General features: G+C 41.5%; 1 protein-coding gene and 1 pseudogene across 1 annotated transcript in view; one reads left to right on the forward strand and one right to left on the reverse strand.

Moving 5' to 3' along the window:
- The first annotated feature begins 511 nt into the window (after positions 1 to 511).
- Positions 512 to 22352, forward strand: part of LOC145406761 (adenylate cyclase type 2-like) — a 95604-nt gene continuing 73763 nt past the window's right edge. Inside the window, exon 1 of the mRNA XM_080277858.1 lies at positions 512 to 681. Coding sequence (XP_080133984.1) covers positions 512 to 681 — 170 coding nt within the window. The remainder of the gene's footprint in view (positions 682 to 22352) is intronic.
- LOC145406945 (5S ribosomal RNA) lies at positions 12859 to 12977 on the reverse strand (annotated as a pseudogene).

Consider the following 22352-nt stretch of genomic DNA (forward strand, 5'->3'; position numbering starts at 1 on the left):
AGCGAGAAACACAGGAGTCGGTTTTACAAGAGCAATTGTTTTCGCGCCAAATACAAGAAAACTGAGAGAATCATCTGACTAAATGGACTGCATATCCTGTGGAAAGTGACCAGAGAGCGTTTAGCTACCAAAGGGCTAGTTAAGTGTTAAAACAAGTGATCAGGGTTTTTGTGTGAAACGGCCCAAAGGTATCAACTATCAAATGACCAAAAAACGCTAGTTAATAGGACAATTTTATGCAAGGTAAAAGTAAATTTTAACTGTTGTAAAGAACTGACCAAGAAAAATATATTTACGACATGACCAAAATGTGTTCTGTAAATTGACACGACCTGAAAATTTTAAGAATGGTGTAACCAAAAGTAAATTTATAAACAGAAAATAAAAATAAGAAAATCTGTTATATCAAGTGACCAGGGACCACTTTACAAAAAATACCTGAAAATTTACTAAACAAAGAGAAAAACACACGACATACCTTCGTGGAAGATACAAGAGAGAAATTTCCAACATGGCCCCTGCACAGAAACAGAAACCCGAGGAGTCGGCGGGGAGTGTCATTCTGGGGGATGGTTGGGGTGTGGTGGGGAGGAAGTGGGGGAGTCTGGAGAGCGCCTTCCACTACCGTACCAGCCTAGAAAGCGCCCTGGACCCCACCTGCCTCTCCTACCGGCAACACAAGTGAGTCATAGATAGTTAAATAGATACAGACAGACAGAGAGATAGATAGACTCATAGACAAGATACACATGAAAGACACGGGTTGGGTGGGTGTGGGTATGTGCTGGCTTAGGGCTTAACGGGTACCTGAGGATCGTGAAATATTTCCCGTATTGCCCGATAAAACTGGGCGTGAATGACAGAGACTTTGTGTGTGTGTGTGTGTGTGTGTGTGTGTGTGTGTGTGTGTGTGTGTGTGTGTGTGTGTGTGTGTGTGTGTGTGTGTGTGTGTGTGTGTGTGTGTGTGTGTGTGTGTGTGTGTGTGTGTGTGTGTGTGTGTGTGTGTGTGTGTGTGTGTGTGTGTGTGTGTGTGTGTGTGTGTGTGTGTGTGTGTGTGTGTGTGTGTGTGTGTGTGTGTTGTGCTGTTATGTACGTACGAAAGCGTGTACTGCAGATAGGACTGATAAGAACGACTAGTACATGCATCTTCGAAACATGTTCCTCCGTGTGGCCGCCACTGCTGTAAAAACTGCTGTCTGGACTTCTAGATACTCATTCTTCTGCAATCCGATTAGGTATTTTTCATATAATTCTTGCTATCTACACATAATTTTACTGAGCTTACTGAAAACCTCACATACTGAACAGTTTACTGAAATTTATATTTACTTCCTTATGTCCTGAAAATCTCATATTAAGTTTAATATAACCGTCTGGTAGTGGCAAGAAAAAATATATATAAAATACAAAGTACATGAGCAGTTTCTTCCTGTGCATCCTAAGAAAACATGGAAACTGCACACTCAGTCCTGAAATATGTATGCCGACTTCTGTGAAATTCATGTGCTCACAATTCCCTATTTCTGATCATTTTTATTTTTAGAACAGGAAGATGACGCCCAAAGAAACACTGGGGTGTCACGCTCCCTTCCAAAATGTCGCATTACGGAATAGAATCCACTGTACAACATGTGCTAAGATATCAAAGCCATATCTGGCCTCCCTTCGTTGTTTTTAAGAATGTTAAATATGGCGAGGGGAGGGGGGTTTGCCCCCCTAACAATAATGGTGGAAACTTTACATATTGGAAGACATTCGGTTATCAAAGATCCAAACGACCCGACTTCAGAAGTTTCGTTGAAATCCATTTGCTCACTGTCCTCTACTGCTGATCGCTTTTATTTTTGGGAGGGCAGCTGATCCCTCATGAATCATTAGGGGGTCACGCTCTCCAAATATCGCCTAACGGATGGAGTCCATTGTGCAACATGTACTCAGATATCAAGACCAAATCTACCCTCCTTTCACAATTCCTGGGAAATTATAATTTGGTAAGGGGGGCTGACCCCGCTAAAAATCATGTTTGCAAAATTGTTTATTGTGGAAAACCTTCTCGGTAACCAGTCGAGCTTACCTGGGATGTTTCATTCAAATCCATTACAGCCTACGAGGAGCTACAGCGTGTGTGTGTGTGTGTGTGTGTGCGCGCACACACACACACACACACACACACACACACACACACACACACACAATGATATAGCAGGATGGGGAACATGAATATAATTATATCTGAGAAATGTTGCCACACGCACCTCATGACTTTCTTCTTCCTCGTCTCGTTTCATTCTAGTCTACACAGCCTGTCCAGTCACCTCCTTCTATGCAAGCCATCAGTAAAATTAGATTTCATTCCATGCAGTCCTGTCTGTTTTATCATCCATCTAACTGTTCGTCTGTCAATCTATTTATCTCTTACTTATCTACCCACCCATCCCATTATCAACCTGTCCATTCATAAACACATGTATCTATCAATCCTAACACTGATCTGGAGTGTACTATCTTGTGGAAATACTCCTCGCACCCCCCACTCCCGAAACGATGACAGCAACCCACTTCTTACGTACACCAGTAAAACGCCTTTGTCGGCGAGGTACGAGCGAGGCCTTTTAAATCCAAAAGCATTGAAATGTCACCTAACACCCCGAGGATGCCTAGAGTATATTGATGGCTATCTACCTACCAAGTTGCATGCCTTTACGACAAACTGTCTGGCCTATGGCCCTCTTCTGGAGATTTTCGACATGCTGTACTTGGCGAGTGTCTCGTGCCACGTGCACCGCCTAGGTGCGATGAAACCTGTCAAAAACGGATCTTAAAGAATGGGGATATCATATGGTGCAAACCACGCAGTGATAGGACCTGTGGTTGCTGAGATATAAGCTTCTCAAAAGCGTTACGGTCGGGCCGGGTCAGGCTGGACCTGGTTGGGCCGGGCCAGGTTGGGCTGCTCATATGTGAGAAAATGCCACTACTTGAAAGACTCGCAAGGGTTTCGTTCTCGCTCGTAATAAATGGAGGTAAAACAGTGAATATAACTGTGATAATAAAAAAGTGAACAAAGCGCAATGCTAATCAAAGCCGAATATTATTATGGAGCTTATAGGTAATATGGTTATATTCGTAAATCAGGTGTCACTTTTTTTATTCTTGCTAAACTCAGACTATTCAATTCAACAAAGGAGAAGGTCTAGTACTCAAAGGGTTCTTAAACTCCTCCTGTTCGGAAATTCCCTTCTACGCTGGATAAAGGTCTGGTGAAAGCAAAAATAAAATACAACAGGCGTCCTCGGCCTCAAGAGATTAAACCCTACAGAGTGAAAATATGACTCACAAATATGATTCACAAACTATTTCCGTTCAATTCCCTGTAGTAATTATGTCTTCTTTTCTTTTTTCTTCGGGGAGAACAAGGACACAGGAGCGCCGAATATTTTCGAGTCTGTTTTTGTTCCTACCAATACAAATCTTGGTTACGACGTAGTTATGATCGTACGCTTGTTTGTGGATGTGTTCCCTGGTTATATAAAGGATGATAAATAATTATAAAATTAAAATGGTAGGTGAGGTTGGACTGGAAGAGAAGGGAATGGAATGAGTAAGGAGAGGGAAACAGGAGAGTCTGGAGTCTGGGGGAAGGGGCTGTGTAAGGAAGCACGGGAGGTCGGGGAAGTAGGGGAAACGTTGGGGAATGGGTAAGGCAGGGAGTATGGGAAAGGGGAAGAGGAACTGGGGAAGGGGAGGAAGGAATAACTGAGAAAAGAGGGAGTGGGTGGGTAAGGGGAGTGGGAATGAGTATGGGAAGGAGGGGAAAAGTTGGGGAATGGGTAGGGAATGAAGTATGGGAAAGGGAAAGGGGAACTGGGAAAAGGGAGGAAAGAAAAAAATAAGGGAGGGGGGAGTGGGAGGAAAAGGGAGGGATGAAATACGGAATGATGTATAAAGGGAAGAGAGAAATATTAAAGGGAAAGGGGTAATGATAAGAGAACAGGGAAGAGGGGAATGGGTAAGGGGTATGGAGACCTGATAAAGGGGAAGGGAGGGAAAGGTGGGGAGGGGAAGAGGGGGGAGAATAGTTAAAGACAGACCCTCTCCTCCGCCACAGCCCAAGCCAGCCAATCAATAATTTCAGTTTTTATTCCGTTATTTAGTCATCGGCCTCCCTCCTCGGTTATTTGCCCCGAACATCGCCACTTTTAGACCGGCGTATAACAGAGCTTGGTTTATTGATACCTGTGTGGGCAGATGTGATGAGAGAGAGAGAGAGAGAGAGAGAGAGAGAGAGAGAGAGAGAGAGAGAGAGAGAGAGAGAGAAGGGGGCGAGGGAATTTTAAGCCAGCCTTTTATGCATATTTTAGATAACACTCTTGAGGTGGAGATACAGCTGGTTTAGGACTTCTCTCTCTCTCTCTCTCTCTCTCGTGTGTGTGTGTGTGTGTGTGTGTGTGTGTGTGTGTGTGTGTAATTCACCGGGTCGATCAGGATCACTTGATGGTCGTGATCGTCAGCATTTTACCCTCCCGGAAGGGAGCTGAGAGCTCATATAGTCCGATCTAAGGGCAAGGCTGTGACCTTCACACACTCACACACCCGTCCCCTTGCTCGAGGGGGACAGTAACCACCCACTTCGTCAGTGAAACTTTTCGCAACCAGAGCGAGGCGCGAACTCCCGTCTACCAGATGGCAAGCGAGAGCGTTACCACTGCACCAGCGAGCGGTGTGTACCACTGCACTGTGTGTGTGTGTGTGTGTGTGTGTGTTGGAGGGGATCTACCTCTCGAGCTATCACAGGGACTAAGCCTCAAAACCATCACGTGGCCTTTACACCTCTCACCTAGCCTCGAGGACTACATCGAGGCTGGGGTCAGTTTTGGAGGCTGAGAACAGTTGACATGAAAACGTGGTCTCAAGGCAGAGGCCACGAGATCGAAGCCAGGTCTCAGTCCCATGTCTGACACTATCACCGCTCTTTCTGTTCAGCGTTCTGCTTGTCTCTCATGAAACCAGTCAGTTCGGTTCTTCCTCAATCTGTCTTTCATACTGCCTCTGATGTACAGTCTATTTGAGATAATGTGTCCAGACATCTTGAAATGAAAATGACTCGGTTTTTCATTCAATTCCGTTCAACTTGCCTTGGAAGAGATAATTTTTGCAGGCTCTCAGCGCTGAATATTCATTTCTTAACTTCAGTAAAAAGAACATATATCGGTAAATATCTATATCTATTTTTATCTATATATCTATATCTATATTATCCACGTATAGCTATATCTATATATCTATATCTATCCATCTATCTATCTATATCTATATCTCTATCTATATCTATATCTATCCACGTATCTATCTATATTTATTTATTTATTTATTTATTTATATGAGGAAAACAATATGCCGATCCTCAGCCATCCACTGGGGACCATTCTAAGCGATAATAAAGTGTATTTGGTGGTGGGAGGGTTAGAGTTCCAGAGAGATAAGTCTTCTGCACCTCTGCTCTGGGGCTGTTCACGAAAGATGAGACTTCTTACAATTTTATTATTGTTAATCTTATTATATTCATTTTAACGAGACATATTTTTTGCTTATTTCCAGTAGCTTAGCGGCAAAACTTAACAGTTCATCCTCAACATCCTTCCCATAAACTTTGTAACTGGCACCATAATGTGTTTTAATTTCTTGTACGAGCTCAACATTCAAGATGGAAAGCTGGCAATTTTACACCTAGTTAAAGTGTACAGAGGTTAGCTTAGTAAGATGTCATTAGATTCTGGCACGTGTTATAAACCAGCCTGCAAGATAGGGAGATGGCGATTTCACGTATAGTTAAAGTGAACAGATAACAGTTTAGCAATATCTCAGTAAGCTCTGACGACTGATGGAGGAGGTGTAAAGAACTACGTCCGACACCTGGGCATTGACAATAACTCACCCTTCCCCGGAGTAGCGTCCGACATGGCCTATACCACTCCCATGGGTCGGCCCTTCCAAACCCTATCCTCTGTTTTGCTATCTTCTAACAGTTTACCTTTTTGACTGCTGGTGGCTCTATCCGTTTAACTGCTTGAGCCTCAGTTTGTTTATACTTGTATCTTCACTCGAACGGCGACCAAATAGTTCACAGCCAAACCAGACCAAAAGAGTGAAATAATACGGCTATACAAAATGACATCTGAAAATAAATGGCCACTATGGAGATATTCATCGTGAAAATTATAGTTCTTTTACATTAACTATCTATCTATAGCCCGACGCCCTAATCCCGCAAAGGGTGGCCGCAGACAAAACGCCTCCAAGTCGCTCTGTCACCCACCATTTGACTACCCTCCCCCCACCTCTCCCCCCCCTCCCTCATATACCTCTCAACTCCATCCCTCCACCTCATCCTCGGTCTCCCCCTCGAGGATGAGGTGGAGGGATGGAGTTGAGAGGTATAACGTGGCTTAGATTGTCGCCCTTTTTAGCTTATTTCACGTAGCTCAGTGACAGAAAAAGACAATGCAACGGCTCTACATCCTTTCCATTGCACTTCTTGCTGACTACCATCATGTTCTAGTATTATATAATGTATTGTTACAACTCTGCTTTCACGATGGAAATGGCAATTTTAGGCCAAGTTAGAGTAAAAAAGAGTACATTTACGATCCTCTGTTGCTACCTCTCTCCCATAAGTCTCTCTGTCTAATAAAATGGTCAAAAGTTCGTCCACCTTAACTTAGTGAAGATTTTCATTTTGCAGCCAATTTTACGTAATCTGATGCGAGTGTAAGACAATAATACGGCTCTATATAATTTCCATAGCACATAATTTGGCGCTAACCTCTTGCCCCAGTTCATCACTGAACATGGAGAGGTCAGTTTTAGGTCAGGTTAAAGCAGACAGTCTATACAAGAATACAGCCCAAATAAAATGCCTGAACGCATCCACAGCAGGCAAAGCGTAATGCGGGACAACTATATGCTTTGACTGATGGTGTGTAAGTGGCTGTTGTCCTACTTTACTGGACTGCTGTTTGATGGTTCTCCTCCGTTTGTGCTGTTTTGTTTCTGGATATTACCTTGTCCCATTTCATAGGTAGGAATTAAGGCCGAGACGACGACGACGACGACGACGACGACGACGACGACGACGGCGACGACGATGATGATGACTGCTAGGATTTCTCTCAGCTTAATAAAATCGCCTGGTGATTGTCGAAATAAAGTACCTCCTGCAAGTACATCCCAGGTACCGAAAGGGTTAGGAAAACTAAATATTTTGAACTGATTTAGGACTGACGCGCTAAACAGAAAAAAAACAAAAATCCAAATGCAACAAAGCTTAAAACGAATAAGACTTACGGCCGCTTTCTGAGTGGCACAGGGGACTTGTTAGCACCTCTGCCTTTGCGACTCATTCTGCATATTACACCACAACATTCTATTGTATGTTGTTTATATCGTTCTAGCAATGACAAAGTTTGCAGCAATAACAACAGCGTCATATTCCCATTTCCACTCTTAAAAAAAAAAAAAAAAAAAAAAAAAAAAAAAGGAGGGGGAACAGAAACTAGTAAAATTATTATATACCAGATTGCCGGGCGAAAAAAAAAAAAAAAACCTGCTTCCATTCCCTCTTCATTTAAATCCAGGAAAATGTCTACTCCACTGTAAACGGGTGAACATACAAAAGAACAGTAGATTATCGCGTCTGAAGATGCTACGGAGAGATAGATAGATAGATAGATAGATAGAGAGAGAGAGAGAGAGAGAGAGAGAGAGAGAGAGAGAGAGAGAGAGAGACAGACAGAGACAGACAGACAGACAGACAGACAGACAGATAGACACACACACACACACACACACACACACACACACACACACACACACACTGAAAACATGAGGGAAAAAAAATGGACTTTGTAGGACGAAAGTGTTATGAGGACAGAACAGAAAAATACAGCGAGAGGAGTATCGGCATGAGAAAATGAGACGAGCAAGACGAAGGTGTTTTGACTCTGTTTTGAAGGCGGCCACTAATTGACCTTGTAGTCCTTGTTATGGTCGGGGGGGTTCATGTGGAGGTCGGGGCACGGATCCGAGGTCGCGTAAGGTCAAGGATTTTAAGTAACAGGATATGAGAAGCAAATGGGATTTTAAGGTCACAGGTCTTTAGGTACAAGAGACTGGTTATTTTTCACAGAGAGATTTCAAGTAATGGATTTTTGGTATCAGGCAGAGTTCCTTTAAGATGGCAGAGAGCAGGTCAGCCTCTTCACTCCAATGACGTCTATTTCACACTATCTAGGCCATCTATTCCCCAAAGACCTATTTTTCCCACTACCCACCCAACCACCAACCCCAATACGCACAGCCTGTCTCAAAAGTAGGATGATATAACCCCGTCTCGTGCCTTGTCCTCCAGGCAGCCACCCATCCGCCAACCTACCCAGCCCCCTTTCCACCCCACCCCATGCACCCAACTCATCGACCCCACCCAACTCTTCCACCCATACCACACAACAAATCCACCCACCTGCACACCAAGCTACACCAGCAGGATGACTCAGCAATTCTCTCTCTGTCTCTCTCTCTCTCTCTCTCTCTCTCTCTCTCTCTCTCTCACACACACACACACACACACACACACACACAGAACCACAGCTGCTTTTACAGTAAGTTAAAGATAAGAAAGCGATAACAAGAAAGCAACAACACCACCTCACACGACAAGCCTGCAGACGAAGAGGTGTTGTTGTGGTGGTGCTGGGAACTCTTAATAACTAGCATACCGCCACGTGAAAGGCCTTCGTTACACATTCCCACGGTATTTTTAGGGCCACGGGTGAACCTGGGGCGCTATTTAAAAACTGTAAGTAATGGAGAAGCTGGTGTGAAGACCTGAGAGAGAGAGAGAGAGAGAGAGAGAGAGAGAGAGAGAGAGAGAGAGAGAGAGAGAGAGAGAGAGAGAGAGAGAGAGAGAGAATATGAAGAAATATATAAAGCAGAGTACTAAATGAAACTGTAAAATTATAGACATGGAATATGGTACATGACACGAAAAAATAAGCCCGTAATATGTGCAAGTATCTCAGGAGAAAAAACAAACTGTAAGAGGATGAATAAATAAAGGAGGGTAAAAAACAGTAAAGGAGATTACGGGAAAAACAGAACTCAAGAATCATGTAAAATATACAAATGACAATGAAAAGAAAATGCTGTATTAAGTGAAAGGGTCTGAGAAGATGACACTGCAAAAAGAAGAAATAAAAGGAAACACAATAGAAAAAGAGAGAAAAAAGCAAAAAATATGATGTAAGAAAAAAAAAAAAAGATGACTATGAAGAACAAATTCTGAAAAAAAGGAAGAGAGTCTAACGAGATGAGACTGAGAGGGAGACGAAATAAGAAGTACAGAAATGAAACAAGAAAAACAGAACCGAAGAAACATAATAATGATAAATAAAGAAAAAAGTCTTATAAGTGGTAAGATCTGAGGAGCTGTGATTGCGATAGGGAGAAAATGTAAATGGAAAATAATAAAAAAAAGAAAAGAAAGGAGAATAGAGAAAACAAAACAGGAAAAATATAGAAGCATATTTATATATGATATAATGAATTTAAAAACACGACAAATGGAAGGGTGTAAGAAGAAAAAGGGAGTTGCAGTTGTGAAGAAAATGAAATAATATAAAAATTTATATATAAGGAAAAGACCACCACCCCTTACGGGATTAAGGTGTCTGGCATTAGATACAGAGAATATAAAAGTAAAGACGAAAGGAAAAAGTAAAATCCGCTATAAATGCGTTAGGCAGAGGAAAATTGAAAACTACGAGAGGAAGAGATATAAGGAATGAAATTATATAGGGGCATATACAAAATGCAGAGATACAGTAACGGTAACAGGCAACTCCGTATTACTCCTTCAAGGTGCGAGATCACAAGGCTAGACTACGGGTGGAAAAACTTCCCTGACAGACTTCATCATCACCAGCACTAGTGTAAGACAGTCGACGGTAGAACAAAGGCCTCTCCCACTATTCTCAACTCTGAGTTATTGGGCGTTTACCTGTTCCACTCAGTCCAAGCAATCTCCGACTTTCACCTTTCACTTCGTTCTCTATCTGTCTCTTCCTCTCACTACTGTTCCACTGCCTGTCCCAGTGACTGTTGTCTCGTCCATGGAAGACGTGACCTGCCCAGGTGCATTCTTCTTCTTAATTATGATTATTAAGTTCTCTACTTTTGTCTGTTATCCCTCCATTCTCCTCTAGGGACTCCTAAGCTTACGTTACGTATATGGATTTTGCTAGAGTCCACGGTTTCTTACCCAGAAGTCAAAGCCAAAGAAAGCGCTGATCGCTTACAGGTATTTTCCGATCCTTCACTGATGTTACCTAAGTTATCAAAGCCCTCCAGCAAATTCCTCTTCTTCGTTTGATATCGTTATCAAATTTACTCATAAGACAAGGTCACTTCAACTATAACCGTCTGCCACCGAGACGAAAACAAAAAGAGGCAGAAGGAGTGAGATGGATAGAAATGGGAAGTAAGGGATAAAGAAAACGAGAAGTTACTGGAAAAAGAGGGGAAGAGAGAGATCGTAGGCAATTTAACAAAGAAATATATTGTAAGAAGTGAGAGGAGGGAGAACGGGAGAAGAGAAAACAGGATGAAAGAACAGAAAATATATAAGAACGAGGATCTGGAGGAAGAGAAAAGGGTAGGGAGACAGGAAGATATGAGCGGGAAAAGGAAGGAGTGATTTGCAAAGTTTTTTTATACGTAATCATAAAAAACAAGAATATGAGAGGAAAAGTAAAAGTCTGAGATACGAAAGCAACAGAGAGTTAAAAGGATGAAAAGAAAAGAGGGTGAAGAAGAGAATAGGAGAGGACAAGACCTTTTATAAAAAAAAAAAAAAAAAGTACTTAAAAATCCAAGCCTTGTATGACTCGCTCTCAGCTGAATGAAATCGTCTGGTGTTGCAGAGAAGATAATACTAGAGTTATGCTGACCATGAGAGGGTAAGGCCAAATGGTTAACAGTATTAACGCCCTCAGGTAATGACTCACTCTCAGCTGAATAAATCATTCTGTGTTGTATGAAGGACAAAGGTACACAGTACAAAGGACAGCAAATAACAACAGACCCGTTGGTCCTTTCGTGGCTCTTGGATATAAGGAAGGCAATAACTAACAAAAACTATTCCATCAGCTAAAGACAATGACAGAAAAGCAGAAAAGCTCCCCTCACCCACCAAACTTGAAATATTTTACTAGAATAGTCTCAATCATGACTGGGTTAATTTCAGTCTGGGGAGAAAGCAAAACTGAAAAGGGGATAGAAAACGTGGGAAACGTGAAAAGAAAATCAGGAACTGAGGAAAAAAGTTTAATAGATAGATAGATAAATAGATAGATAGAAGGATGGATAGATAGATAGATAGACAGATAGATAGATTTATATTTATAAATGAAGAGAATGGATAATTAGGCAAAACTAGAACTAGAAGAAAGAAAAATAAGAGATAAATTCTACAAATGCTAAAAGGAAAGATCAAATGAGAGCAGAAAAGTAAAATCAGAAAGAAATGCTGAGAGAAAAAAGGCGTTACAGGAACGCAGAGAAGCGAAAATGGGAGCCAGAATTAGAACTACGAGGAAAAACAGACACAGGGATGACACCAGAGAGAGAGAGAGAGAGAGAGAGAGAGAGAGAGAGAGAGAGAGAGAGAGAGAGAGAGAAGGGGGGGTAGGAAAGAGAGGGAGGGAAGCAGCACGAGTCATGACGAAATTCAAAACCTGTAACTGATGTGGGACTCTGAGGCGAAAATGAAATGGCAAGATGGGAGGAGGCAGAAAAGCGAAAAAAGAAAGATCAGAGTGCTGGTGGAGAGAAATGCTGGAAAAATGAAATACAGCTCAGAGAAAACGCCTGGGGGTGGGGGGGGGAAAGGACTACGAAAAAGATAGGAAAATGAAATACAATCCAGAGTAGATGGCAGGAAAAAAAAGAAAAAGAAAGAAAGTCTATGAAAGTGATGATATTTAATTTTTCAATTACTCTCATCACTATCAGGCTCCTATGACTCACTCTCAGCTGAATAAAATCGTCTGGCGTTACGGGAATAAATTCTAAAATTGTTCCATCCATGAGAGGTAAAATGGTACAGTATTAACACTCAGGCTCATATGTCTCACCCTCGGCTTAAAAAAAATGATATAAATAAATAAATACTAAGAATAAACTGTTTGCTATTATTGTGAACAGAATACCGGTACGTTACTCTAATTTTCCGAACCATAAGAGAGTTGAGAGAGGGAGGGGGGGGGGACTGGAAAATAGGGGAAAACACCGAAAAAGAATAAAACTATACCCTATTCACTTTAATTAGGCTTAAAATCACTCTCTCTCCATCTTGAATACCGAGATGTAACAAGATACTAACACTAGATTATGGTACTAGTCATGAAAATGTGTTATGAAAAGGAAATACAGCCGTAATAGTCTTGTTCTGCCACTGGACTACGTGAAATAAGTTAAAGGAAAGAAATCTCTGCCTAGTTAAAACAAATTAATTAAAAGAAAAAAATTAACGAAACTAAATTTGCTGTTATTAAGGAATGATCAACAATGGGAGGATCAGAATAATGGGACTCTTCAAACTGGTCCAGTTAAACTCTATTTGTTTTTTTTTTACTCCAACTTGTCCAAAACTACCATCTCCATCTTGAATGTCGAGTTGCAGAAATAGTGTATCACACACTGCCAGACGCCATGTATCCCAGACGGGGTGGCCAATGGCTTAGAGTTAATTGTTTTACAGGGAGGAGCACTAATCCTCCACCAACCCCACTTGACACGTAGGGATGCCAACAGCATCTGGTGTTCCCCGGCCGTCACCCATCCAAGTACTAACCAGACCCAACGTTGCTTAACTTCGCTGATCGGACGGGAAGAGGTGTACTCAACGTGGTATGGCGTATCACTGGAATATTATGCTGGTAACGAAGAAGTTCAATGGTAAGGATGTACAGTCATAGCATTTTTTTTTTCTTTCCACTCAGCTACGTGATATAAGCCACAAAAAGACGAAAATCTTGGCGAGGTTGGGGCAATCGGACAACAGTTTGTATTGTATTGGGTGTTGGGAAGGGATGAGGAGTGCCACTAAGCTTTACTACAAGGCCATCGTTGTGTGAGGGTCAACCAGCCACATTCCGCATAGTTCCTGAAGGCATAGGTTACGATCCCCACGTCTCATGTTACGGTTCTCAGGCCTCGAGTCGAAGGTTCTCACGTCATCGTTGGTTTACAGTTCGATCAGCTACCTCGGAAAAACTAGAAAACGAAGTGAACTTGTATCAGACACACAGGCCAGGATAGGGGAAATTTCTGTATCTAAGAACTGAACCTGTCGCTCAAGCTTCCGGCCTTTTTTTCGTATTTGTGCCCTGGTCGACAACATGCAGGTCAGTGGATAAGCTATGCTACAAGTCTTTGTAGGTAAAAAAAATAAATAAATAAATAAAAACACCGGAGCAGACCAGTACAAAACTCGAATAATAGCGGTAATGCAATAATAATAACAACAATAATAATAATAATATTAATAATAATAATAATAATAATAATAATGGGAAGGAGGTAGAAGGAAACACGGGTGAAACGGAGGTGAGTTTTCACCCGTGTTTCCTTCCACACCTTCCCACACTTGTCACAATGTCTCTACAATAATAATAATAATAATAATAATAATAATCCAGTAATGCATCCATCTGGCCTATGGGCTGGCGCACGTTAAAGCAAACAGGGTTATTAGGTGGTTTAATACCGGTATATTGTATATATTATATATATTATATAAATACATAGAATATATATATATATATATATATATATATATATATATATATATATATATATATATATATATATGTGTGTGTGTGTGTGTGTGTGTGTGACATTTCTGCGGATGAAATGTGCTATTACATAACACAGGGAACCAAAACCTGTGGCAACGATAACATAATTCTTTAAAAAAAAACATAAATAAAATACTGATGCATACAACTTATGAGAGATACTTGATTAAAATAAAAACAAAAATGAGGATATAAACGGAAAGACACATAAAGAAAAGAAGAATAAACAAGAAACTGTAAAGAAGCAACTAAGCCCGACAAAAAGTGAAAGTACTGATAGAAGTGGGAATTACAGAAAAAAATACTAAACACACCAATTATGCAACTACCAGACGAAAAATTAAGGCCTGGAGAGACAGGGAGATGTTACAAGAATGGCAAAAATAATGATGAATGAGAAAAGAGGTCATAGAAACATGGACAGAAAAAAAAAAAAGACAAAAGCAAAGAGGAAAAAGAGAAAGCTGAATAACGTATGAGGAGAGAATGAAAGAAAATAGATGGAAGTGACTGAACACGAATAACAAACAGGAAATAGGGGGGAAAAAAAAGACAGGCAGGTGAATAAGAGAAAAAAGAAACACAAAATAGAAAAATAAATAAAAAAAGGGACAAAGATGAACAGGGACAACAAAGGAAAAACAACTGGCTCCCTTCAACCTCTGTCTCTTCGCCGCACTGTTGCATCTTTATCTCTTTTCTATTGCTACTTCAATGGTCACTGCTCCTCTGAACTCTCTGCTTGCATCCCTCCGCCTCTACGACGTCTAGCAGCAAACTCTCATCCTTTTTCTGTCCAACTCTCTAATGCAAGAGATAATCGTTACTCCCAATCCTTCATTTATGCAATAGGTCAACCCTGGAACAGTCTATATTTCCTGCAAGCTATGATCTCCACTCTTTCAAACGCAGTGTGTCCAGGCATCGCGAAATGATCGGATCTTGAATTTGGCTCTTGTGTTTTGTTTTGTTTTTCCTTGGAAGGAAAAGTATGCTGACTCCTGGTCTTTGGCTCCTTCTTCCTAGCATAAAAAAAAGAAGGTACAAAAACACAAGAAATGAGACAGGAGAGGAAAAAACAGAGGCGAATAATGGGGAAATATAACCTCATGGAGAATGACGATAAAAGAATGAAGAAAGCGTCAAGAGAAAGAAAGAGGAAACGAAAGTAAATAACAAATGAGGAAGGGGGGAAAGGGAGAGAGAGAGAGACAACGGTGGAACGAATTGCAACGTCACGCAATAAAGTAAAAACAATGAACACGGAGGAGAAAGGGAGAGAAAGACAGACAGACACACACACACACACACACACACACACACACACACACGCACGCACACGCGCGCGCGCAAGAAAAAAATATTGTACATACATGATTTTCTCCCCTGTCCCGCCACCATCTCCTCACCCCCCCCCCTCCCAGCAGCAAGTGTCAGCAAAACGGAAATAGTATCAAAGCTGTTTATTTCTGGAACGTCTGCTGGTGAAATTAAATAGGCGAGAGAGAGAGAGAGAGAGAGAGAGAGAGAGAGAGAGAGATAAGGAAAAACAAAAAGGAAAATAAAATGGGGGAGGAGTGAAACTATACTCCATTTCACGAAGTCAGGCACAGTCAGTGACGTCCTTAACGCCTGTAGTGTTGATGTAAATCCTTTGCACTAAGTGAAACTGTATTTATTACCTTGAGAACCAATATATAAAGGCAATATAAAAAGGTATGTCCATTACTGAGGACCTTTATCAGTGCTACAGGTGTTAAGGACATCACTGATGGTGCCAGACTCGGTGAAATGGAGTATAGATTAAATTATCAACATAAATATCGGTGAGAGAGAGGGGGGAGGGGAGAGAGACGAAAATGAAATGGAGAAGAGCAACCAGAAGAAATTAAACACATCAGTGAGAGGGGAGAAAGCCAGCGAGCGGGAGAGAGATGGAATAAATGAAAGGTGAGGAGAGTGAGAGAAATCAGAGTCTGAATGGAGGGAGAGGGAAAAGAAAATGAAGCGAAGGAGGAGATGAGGAAGCAAGTGAAAGTGAGCAGAGGAATATCGATGAGAGGAGATTGTGTGAGAGAGAAGGGGGAAGAAGAGGAGAGAAAGAGGAATGAAAGGAGAAAGAGAAAAGGAGGTAATGGAGAAAAGGGCAGGGAATATGCTGGTACAATTAAAAACGGACATTTTGATGAGGAGAGAGAGAGAGAGAGAGAGAGAGAGAGAGAGAGAGAGAGAGAGAGAGAGAGAGAGAGAGAGAGAGAGAGAGGATGAGTGGAGGAGCGCTCGAGGTGATTAGAAAGGGATTTGGGAAAGTGTATGCAGTATGTACACGAGGGAGGGGAGGGGAAAGGGAAGTGGAAAGAGGGGGAAGGAAGGGCAGGGAAAAGGTAGGAGGGAAAGGAGAGCGAAAAGGGGGGAGGGAGGGAAACGAGGATGGGAGGAAGTTATGGGAGCGAAAGGAAGAGAGGGAGGGAGAGGAGGGAACAGGAGAGAAGAGGACAAGGGAGGTAGGTACTAGAAGGAAAAGAAGGGGGAAGGGAGGAAAAAAGGAGGTGGGGAGGGAGTAAGAAAGGAGGTGGGGAGGGGAGAGGAAAAAGGATACGAAGGGGAGGGAAAAGAGGAGGAGGGAGGGGAGAGAAACTACAAACGAGTACAAAGGAAAGCAAACAGAAACAGACCTGTTGGTCCTTTCCTGCCTATTTGGTAAAGGGAAGGTTGGAACTAACAAATCTATTTTACTAGTTAAAGACAAGGATAGAAAAGCAAGAAGGCTCCCCTCCACCCACCAAACCCTGTAGCCGAAGACGGCAGGAAACAGTGAGAAGGATCACCATGCAGCACAGAAAAACTGTCATGGAAATTTCATAGGAAAGAGGGAAAGGAAGTTTTAATCTAAACTATCTACCCGAAAAGGAAGTCAACAATATTTATCAGTGCTGTACTGCAGGTTACATCATCTGAGTTTGAAATTATATATATATATATATATATATATATATATATATATATATACACACACACACACACACACACACACACAGAGAGAGAGAGAGAGAGAGAGAGAGAGTGTGTGTGTGTGTGTGTGTGTGTGTGTGTGTGTGTGTGTATGTGTGTGTGTGTGTGTGTGTGTGTGTGTGTGTGAGTGTGTGTGTGTGTGTGTGTGTGTGTGTGTGTGTGTGTGTGTGTGTGTGTGTTTTATTCAGTAGTAAACATATTAAGCTGGGGGCTAGAAGACAGATACTTATCCACGCGACCTTTAAAGGTTAGTACTGTATCACAGTTTACTACACTGGAGGGCAATTCGTTCAATATATTTACTACTCTGTTAAAAAAGAAATGCTTAGCTTCGTGCGACTGAAATCGTTTGCCAATTATTTTGTGCCCATTACCTTTAGTATAATTCGAGTGAGCAACTGTGAAGTATTTATCGTCAGCCATGTGATCATGTCCTTTGTATATTATAAATACTTGAATTAAATCTCCTTGTAATCTGCTTTTAGTTAGGGTAAAGAGATTCAGGGTTTCTAGACACTCCTCGTGTGGTTTATTTCTTAATCTAGGAAACCTTTGGGTCACCCTTCGTTGCACTGTTTCAAGTTTCTCTATATCTTTCTCATAATATGGCGACAAGAACTGAACACAATACTCTAAAAGTGGGCGAACTAGAGAATTACATAAGATGAAGATGATATTATCTGATTTATACTCGAAAGCTCTTCCAGTGAAGCCGATTAACATGTTGGCTTTCTTAACAGCCTCTGTACACTGTTTGCTTGATTTAAGATCATTTGTTATTATTCCTAAGTCTTTTTTCATGACTGACATTATCTAGTTGAATATTGTTCATGGTGTAACTGGCTTTTCCACTTCTATTTCCAATGCTTAGCACTTTGCATTTACTGATACTAAAGTCCACCTGCCAGGTTTGGGCCCAATCAAACAGTAGATCGTGGTTACCGTACTGACTGCCTTTGTAAAGATGTGTCTGCTCTGTTATCAATTTTAGTATCATCAGCAATTGGTTATTTTACAAATTAAACCCTCATCTATATCATTTATGTATATTAAAAACAAAACTGGACCCAATACTGTGCCCTGTGGCACACCACTTGTAACATCTTTCCAGTCTGATTCTTTACTCTTTATTACGACCCTCTGTTTACGTTCAGTAGGCCAATTATCGATCCACCCGAGCACATTGCCTTTGAACCCATGCACATGCAGTTTCTGAAGTAATCTTTTATGGGAAACTTTATCAAATGCTTTCTGAAAATCGAGACATACAATGTCAACATATCTGGTCTCATCATATATACTGAATATATCATACAAGAAATCCAAGAGATTCCTAAGGAAAGAGCGATTATTCCGAAAACCATGTTATGAATCTTTGATGAGATTATCTATTTCTAAGTGCATAACAAACTTATCTCAGAATAGTTTCCAACAACTTGCACACTACTAAAGTTAAACTTATTGGTTGATAATTTTTTGGTTGCAATTTGTTGCCTTTTTTGAATATTGGGGTTACATTTGCTAGTTTCCATTCACGAGGCACCTTACTGTTTCTTAGTGATTATTGAACACCTCAGCCAATGGGTTTGATATTTCATCTAATGCTTCGTTTAGAAGATATTTTATCTGGCCCTGGTGTTTTATTCACTTTAATTTTACCAATGGCAAGTGGTACATCATTCTCACTAACAGGTATGTCACTAATTATGTTGCCCTCTTCTAAGGTAGCAGGAACAGCCGTGGGAATGGAATCTGTATTTTCAAGTGTAAATCCGGATGCAAGGAAAATGTTGAGAATTTTAGCCTTCTCTGTTTCATCTTCGGTATACTAACCATTATCTTCAACTAGTGGGCTAATTGCTGGTGATATTGCCTACCTGTTTCTCATACAGCTGAAAAAAAAAATTTGGTTGGATTTACTGCTACATGCAATGTAAGTTTCAAAGTTTTCCTTACTTTGCTTTATCAATTTTTTGTTTTTGTTTTTCGACAAAAAGCATCATATTTATTTTTATCACTTTTATTCTTTGTGATAGTATAATTTTTGCCTACAAGTTCTTTAGCCAACAGGCAATGTTAAATTCCGTATTCCACCATTTGGGTTTATTATTTCTAGCAGGCCGTAGGTTTCGCATTGGAATACATAATGTTTCTGTTTTACTGAGAATATCTGTGAATAATTTCCATGCTTCATTAATAGCCACTGTTTGAACAATGGGACACCAGTCACTAGAACCAATTGTTTCCTTAATTTTTTGTAATGTCTGCGCTCTTGTAGTCAGGCACTTGCTCGTAACTAGCCCAGACACTGTCACTACTGAAAATGATGTTGAATGTGACTATGCAATGGTCACTATAATACCAAACTCTTCCCCTACCATAACATTGTTTACCAGGTATTGTAGTATGGTTGTTGAGGGTGCTCACCATCCACTCACTCGATATAGTCCTGCTCTCGGGTGTCTGCCCTTTCCTCTCCTCCATCCTTCTTTCCTTCCATCATCTTCTGTCTTTCTTTCCTTCATTATTCTCTCGTCCTTCTGCCTATGGGTGACTTTACACTCCCTCCTCTGTCTTTCTTTCATTCCTTCCCCTTCCTTCTGCCTGTGGGTGACTCAACACTGAGTGACAAGCCAAATGGTTTCCTGCACACCAGGAAACCATTTACTACGAGTACGCTGAGTGGTAACCACAGAACCAATTTTTGGTGCCAGGTGGCTTAGTGGGTAATTTCGGCACTCCAATCGGATTGAGCCGGTGAAGGTTTATATCCAAGGGATGGTTTGGGTTTATTCCTCACGTAATGCCACTCAGGGATGAGCAAGGCTGGTCACTCTCATCTTAAATGTCCGGACCAACTTGCCTAGCCCCGGGCTCCTACGCTCCTCGTGGGGCAATGTAGGATTGGATGATGGATGGATGGATATTCCAATGTGGCCAAAATCAGATCTAATATGCTAACTCCTGTGTTGGGCAGTCTACGAACTGATGCAATGAACTTTCTTGCAAGTTAGTGTACAGGTCCAGCCCTGTATGTGACAACAGAGTCTCTCCCCATTTGGCAACTGGTAAATTTAAACCACCAAAGATTACAGTATTATGGGTGCTACATATTTCAGCAATTTGGTTGTAAATTTCACTATCTGTGTTATTTGACTGTGCTGGCGGATGATAAATTAATCCAAGTACTGTTTTGCTACGGGATGTATTTCTAAGCTGGAGATAAATCGTCAACATTATCAATAGAGGACTTAGGAATTACGACTGGATGAAGTCCTACTTTAACATATAACAGTACACTGCCCCCCCCTCCATTCTGTTATTTCTCTCACTACTGAAAGTATTGTAACCTGGTATATTGTACTCTGCTAAAAAAATCTTGTTGTTCCGTGCTGAGCCATGATTCTGTTACGCCTATTACATCATGATCTTCAACAAGGACATAAGCCTCTAAATCAGAAAAATTGTTTCGCAAACTACGCGCGTTCACAAGAAGAGCCTTAACGTCTTTGCCTCCATTTGTCTGTTTATGATTCACGACGTCTACATCGACTCGCCTAGAGGTCTCGTATGATGTTTTTTTTTTTTTTTTTTTTTTTTTTTTTTTCCCCCAGAAAAAAACGCTCTGCCAAGAGGGTAGAGAGGGGAGGGGAAGGAGGACAGTGCAAAGAGGAAAGAGGAACCGAAAGGAGGAAAAGACGGGAAGAGTGAAGAGGATGCGAGAGTTGGAAAGTATAAGAGGGAGGGGAGGAAAGGGGGGAAAGGAAGGGGGGGTGACAGAAGAAAGGAGAAACTGGTTGAAGGAGGGGGGCAGGAAGGGGGGGGTGACAGGAGAAAGGAGAAACCGGCTGAGATAAGTATAGAAAGGAGAAAGGTAAAGATGAGGGGGCTGAGAGAGGGGGGAAGGGGGGAAGAGGAAGGGGGAAAGAGTGAAAACGAGAGGAGGGGTGGTGGTGGTGGTGGTGGTGGTCAGGAGAGGTGGCTGAAGAGGAGGAGGAAGTCTGTTTATAGGGCATGGGGCAAAGGTGAGGGAGGAATGTAGGACTGAGGGAGGAAAGACGTGAGAGAGGGGGGGGGGGAGTGTGGTATTTACGGGCAGAGTCAGTCTACAGTAGGGGAGGGTGAGGGAGGAGAGGAGAGGTGGTGAACACTTTCGACAATGATGTAACAAAAATGGAAAACAAACATTACTGTGGAAGTGAAGGGAGAGAAAGGCGTAGAGTCGGTAGAGCGAGTGGGAGGCAGGTGAGATGATACCAACAATTTTTCTATGAACAAAAACTAGAGACAGGTGTTTTGATGCAAGTGAGGTAAGGGCGAGGTGGAAGTGAGAGAGTGGTGATGTGGAAGCGAGGGAGAGGTAACAAAGTAAGAGAGAGGAATGGTAGTGCGTGAGAAGGTAAACAAGTGAGGGAGGGGGATGTGGGAGTGAGGGAGGGGGATGTGGGAGTGAGGGAGGGAGATGTAACGGTGCGGGAGAGGGTAACAGGGGAATGTGGGCGTGAGGGGGAGAATCAATATGAAGGCAGGGGGGAGGGGAAGGTGAGAAGTGATGAAGACCTTAGTTAATGAAATACATAAACAGAAATGCCTGGAGGGAAGGTACTGAGGTTTCATAAGATATCATTTCTCTGGGATTATTTTAAGACACGGTGAAGATGCTCAGAAGAAAGTAGGAAAAATAATGAAAGCTTGAAATTAAAAAAATAAATAAAAGAAGAAGCAAATAAGTAACATGTAAATATAACAAATTAAATTAATCCACGTTCTACGCTAAACAGAAATTACAAAAAAAAAAAAAAAAAAATGAAAACAATACTGTGCATAACAAGCAAAACAAATATCGCATTTATATGGTGAAACTGACAAAAAGCAAGTAATTATATAACACAAAAATAAACGACTCATCAATGTAATTCCCATCCTTAAGCCTCAGGGGTAAATTTATTATCTTACTCCAAGCGATTTTACTTGGGTGACTCCAAACGATTTTACTTGCCACTGAGAAACCTCAATTCTAAGGGCTGATGTGGAAAAGGAAAACAGGATAACAAACAAACAAGTAATTATAAGCAAAAGACTTTAAAAATTCCTAAATCCAAGTAATTATAAAACGAAAATAACTCACAGGTGAATATTACTAACCTTATAAAGACACCCAGAATACGCCTCTGTAATTCTTTTCAGTCTGTGCGTGCTGGCGAATTTTTCCTGGCTCACACTATTTATTTTTCTTTAACTTGCCCTTCTTAAAATACTGCATAATTGCGCTTTGGTTCCTCGCGACGGCCAGAGCGGCAAGGTAAAGGAAAGGTGGTAGAGGACAAGGTGGGTGAGGCCGGGTTGTGGGTGAGGCAGGGTGATGAGTGAGGCAGCGTGATGGGTGAAGCAGTTTGATGAGTGAGTCAGGGTGATGAGTGAGGCAGG

Source organism: Coenobita brevimanus, chromosome 71, assembly GCF_032717465.1.
Source record: "Coenobita brevimanus isolate Jiangsu-jjx chromosome 71, ASM3271746v2, whole genome shotgun sequence".
NCBI lineage: Eukaryota > Metazoa > Arthropoda > Malacostraca > Decapoda > Coenobitidae > Coenobita > Coenobita brevimanus.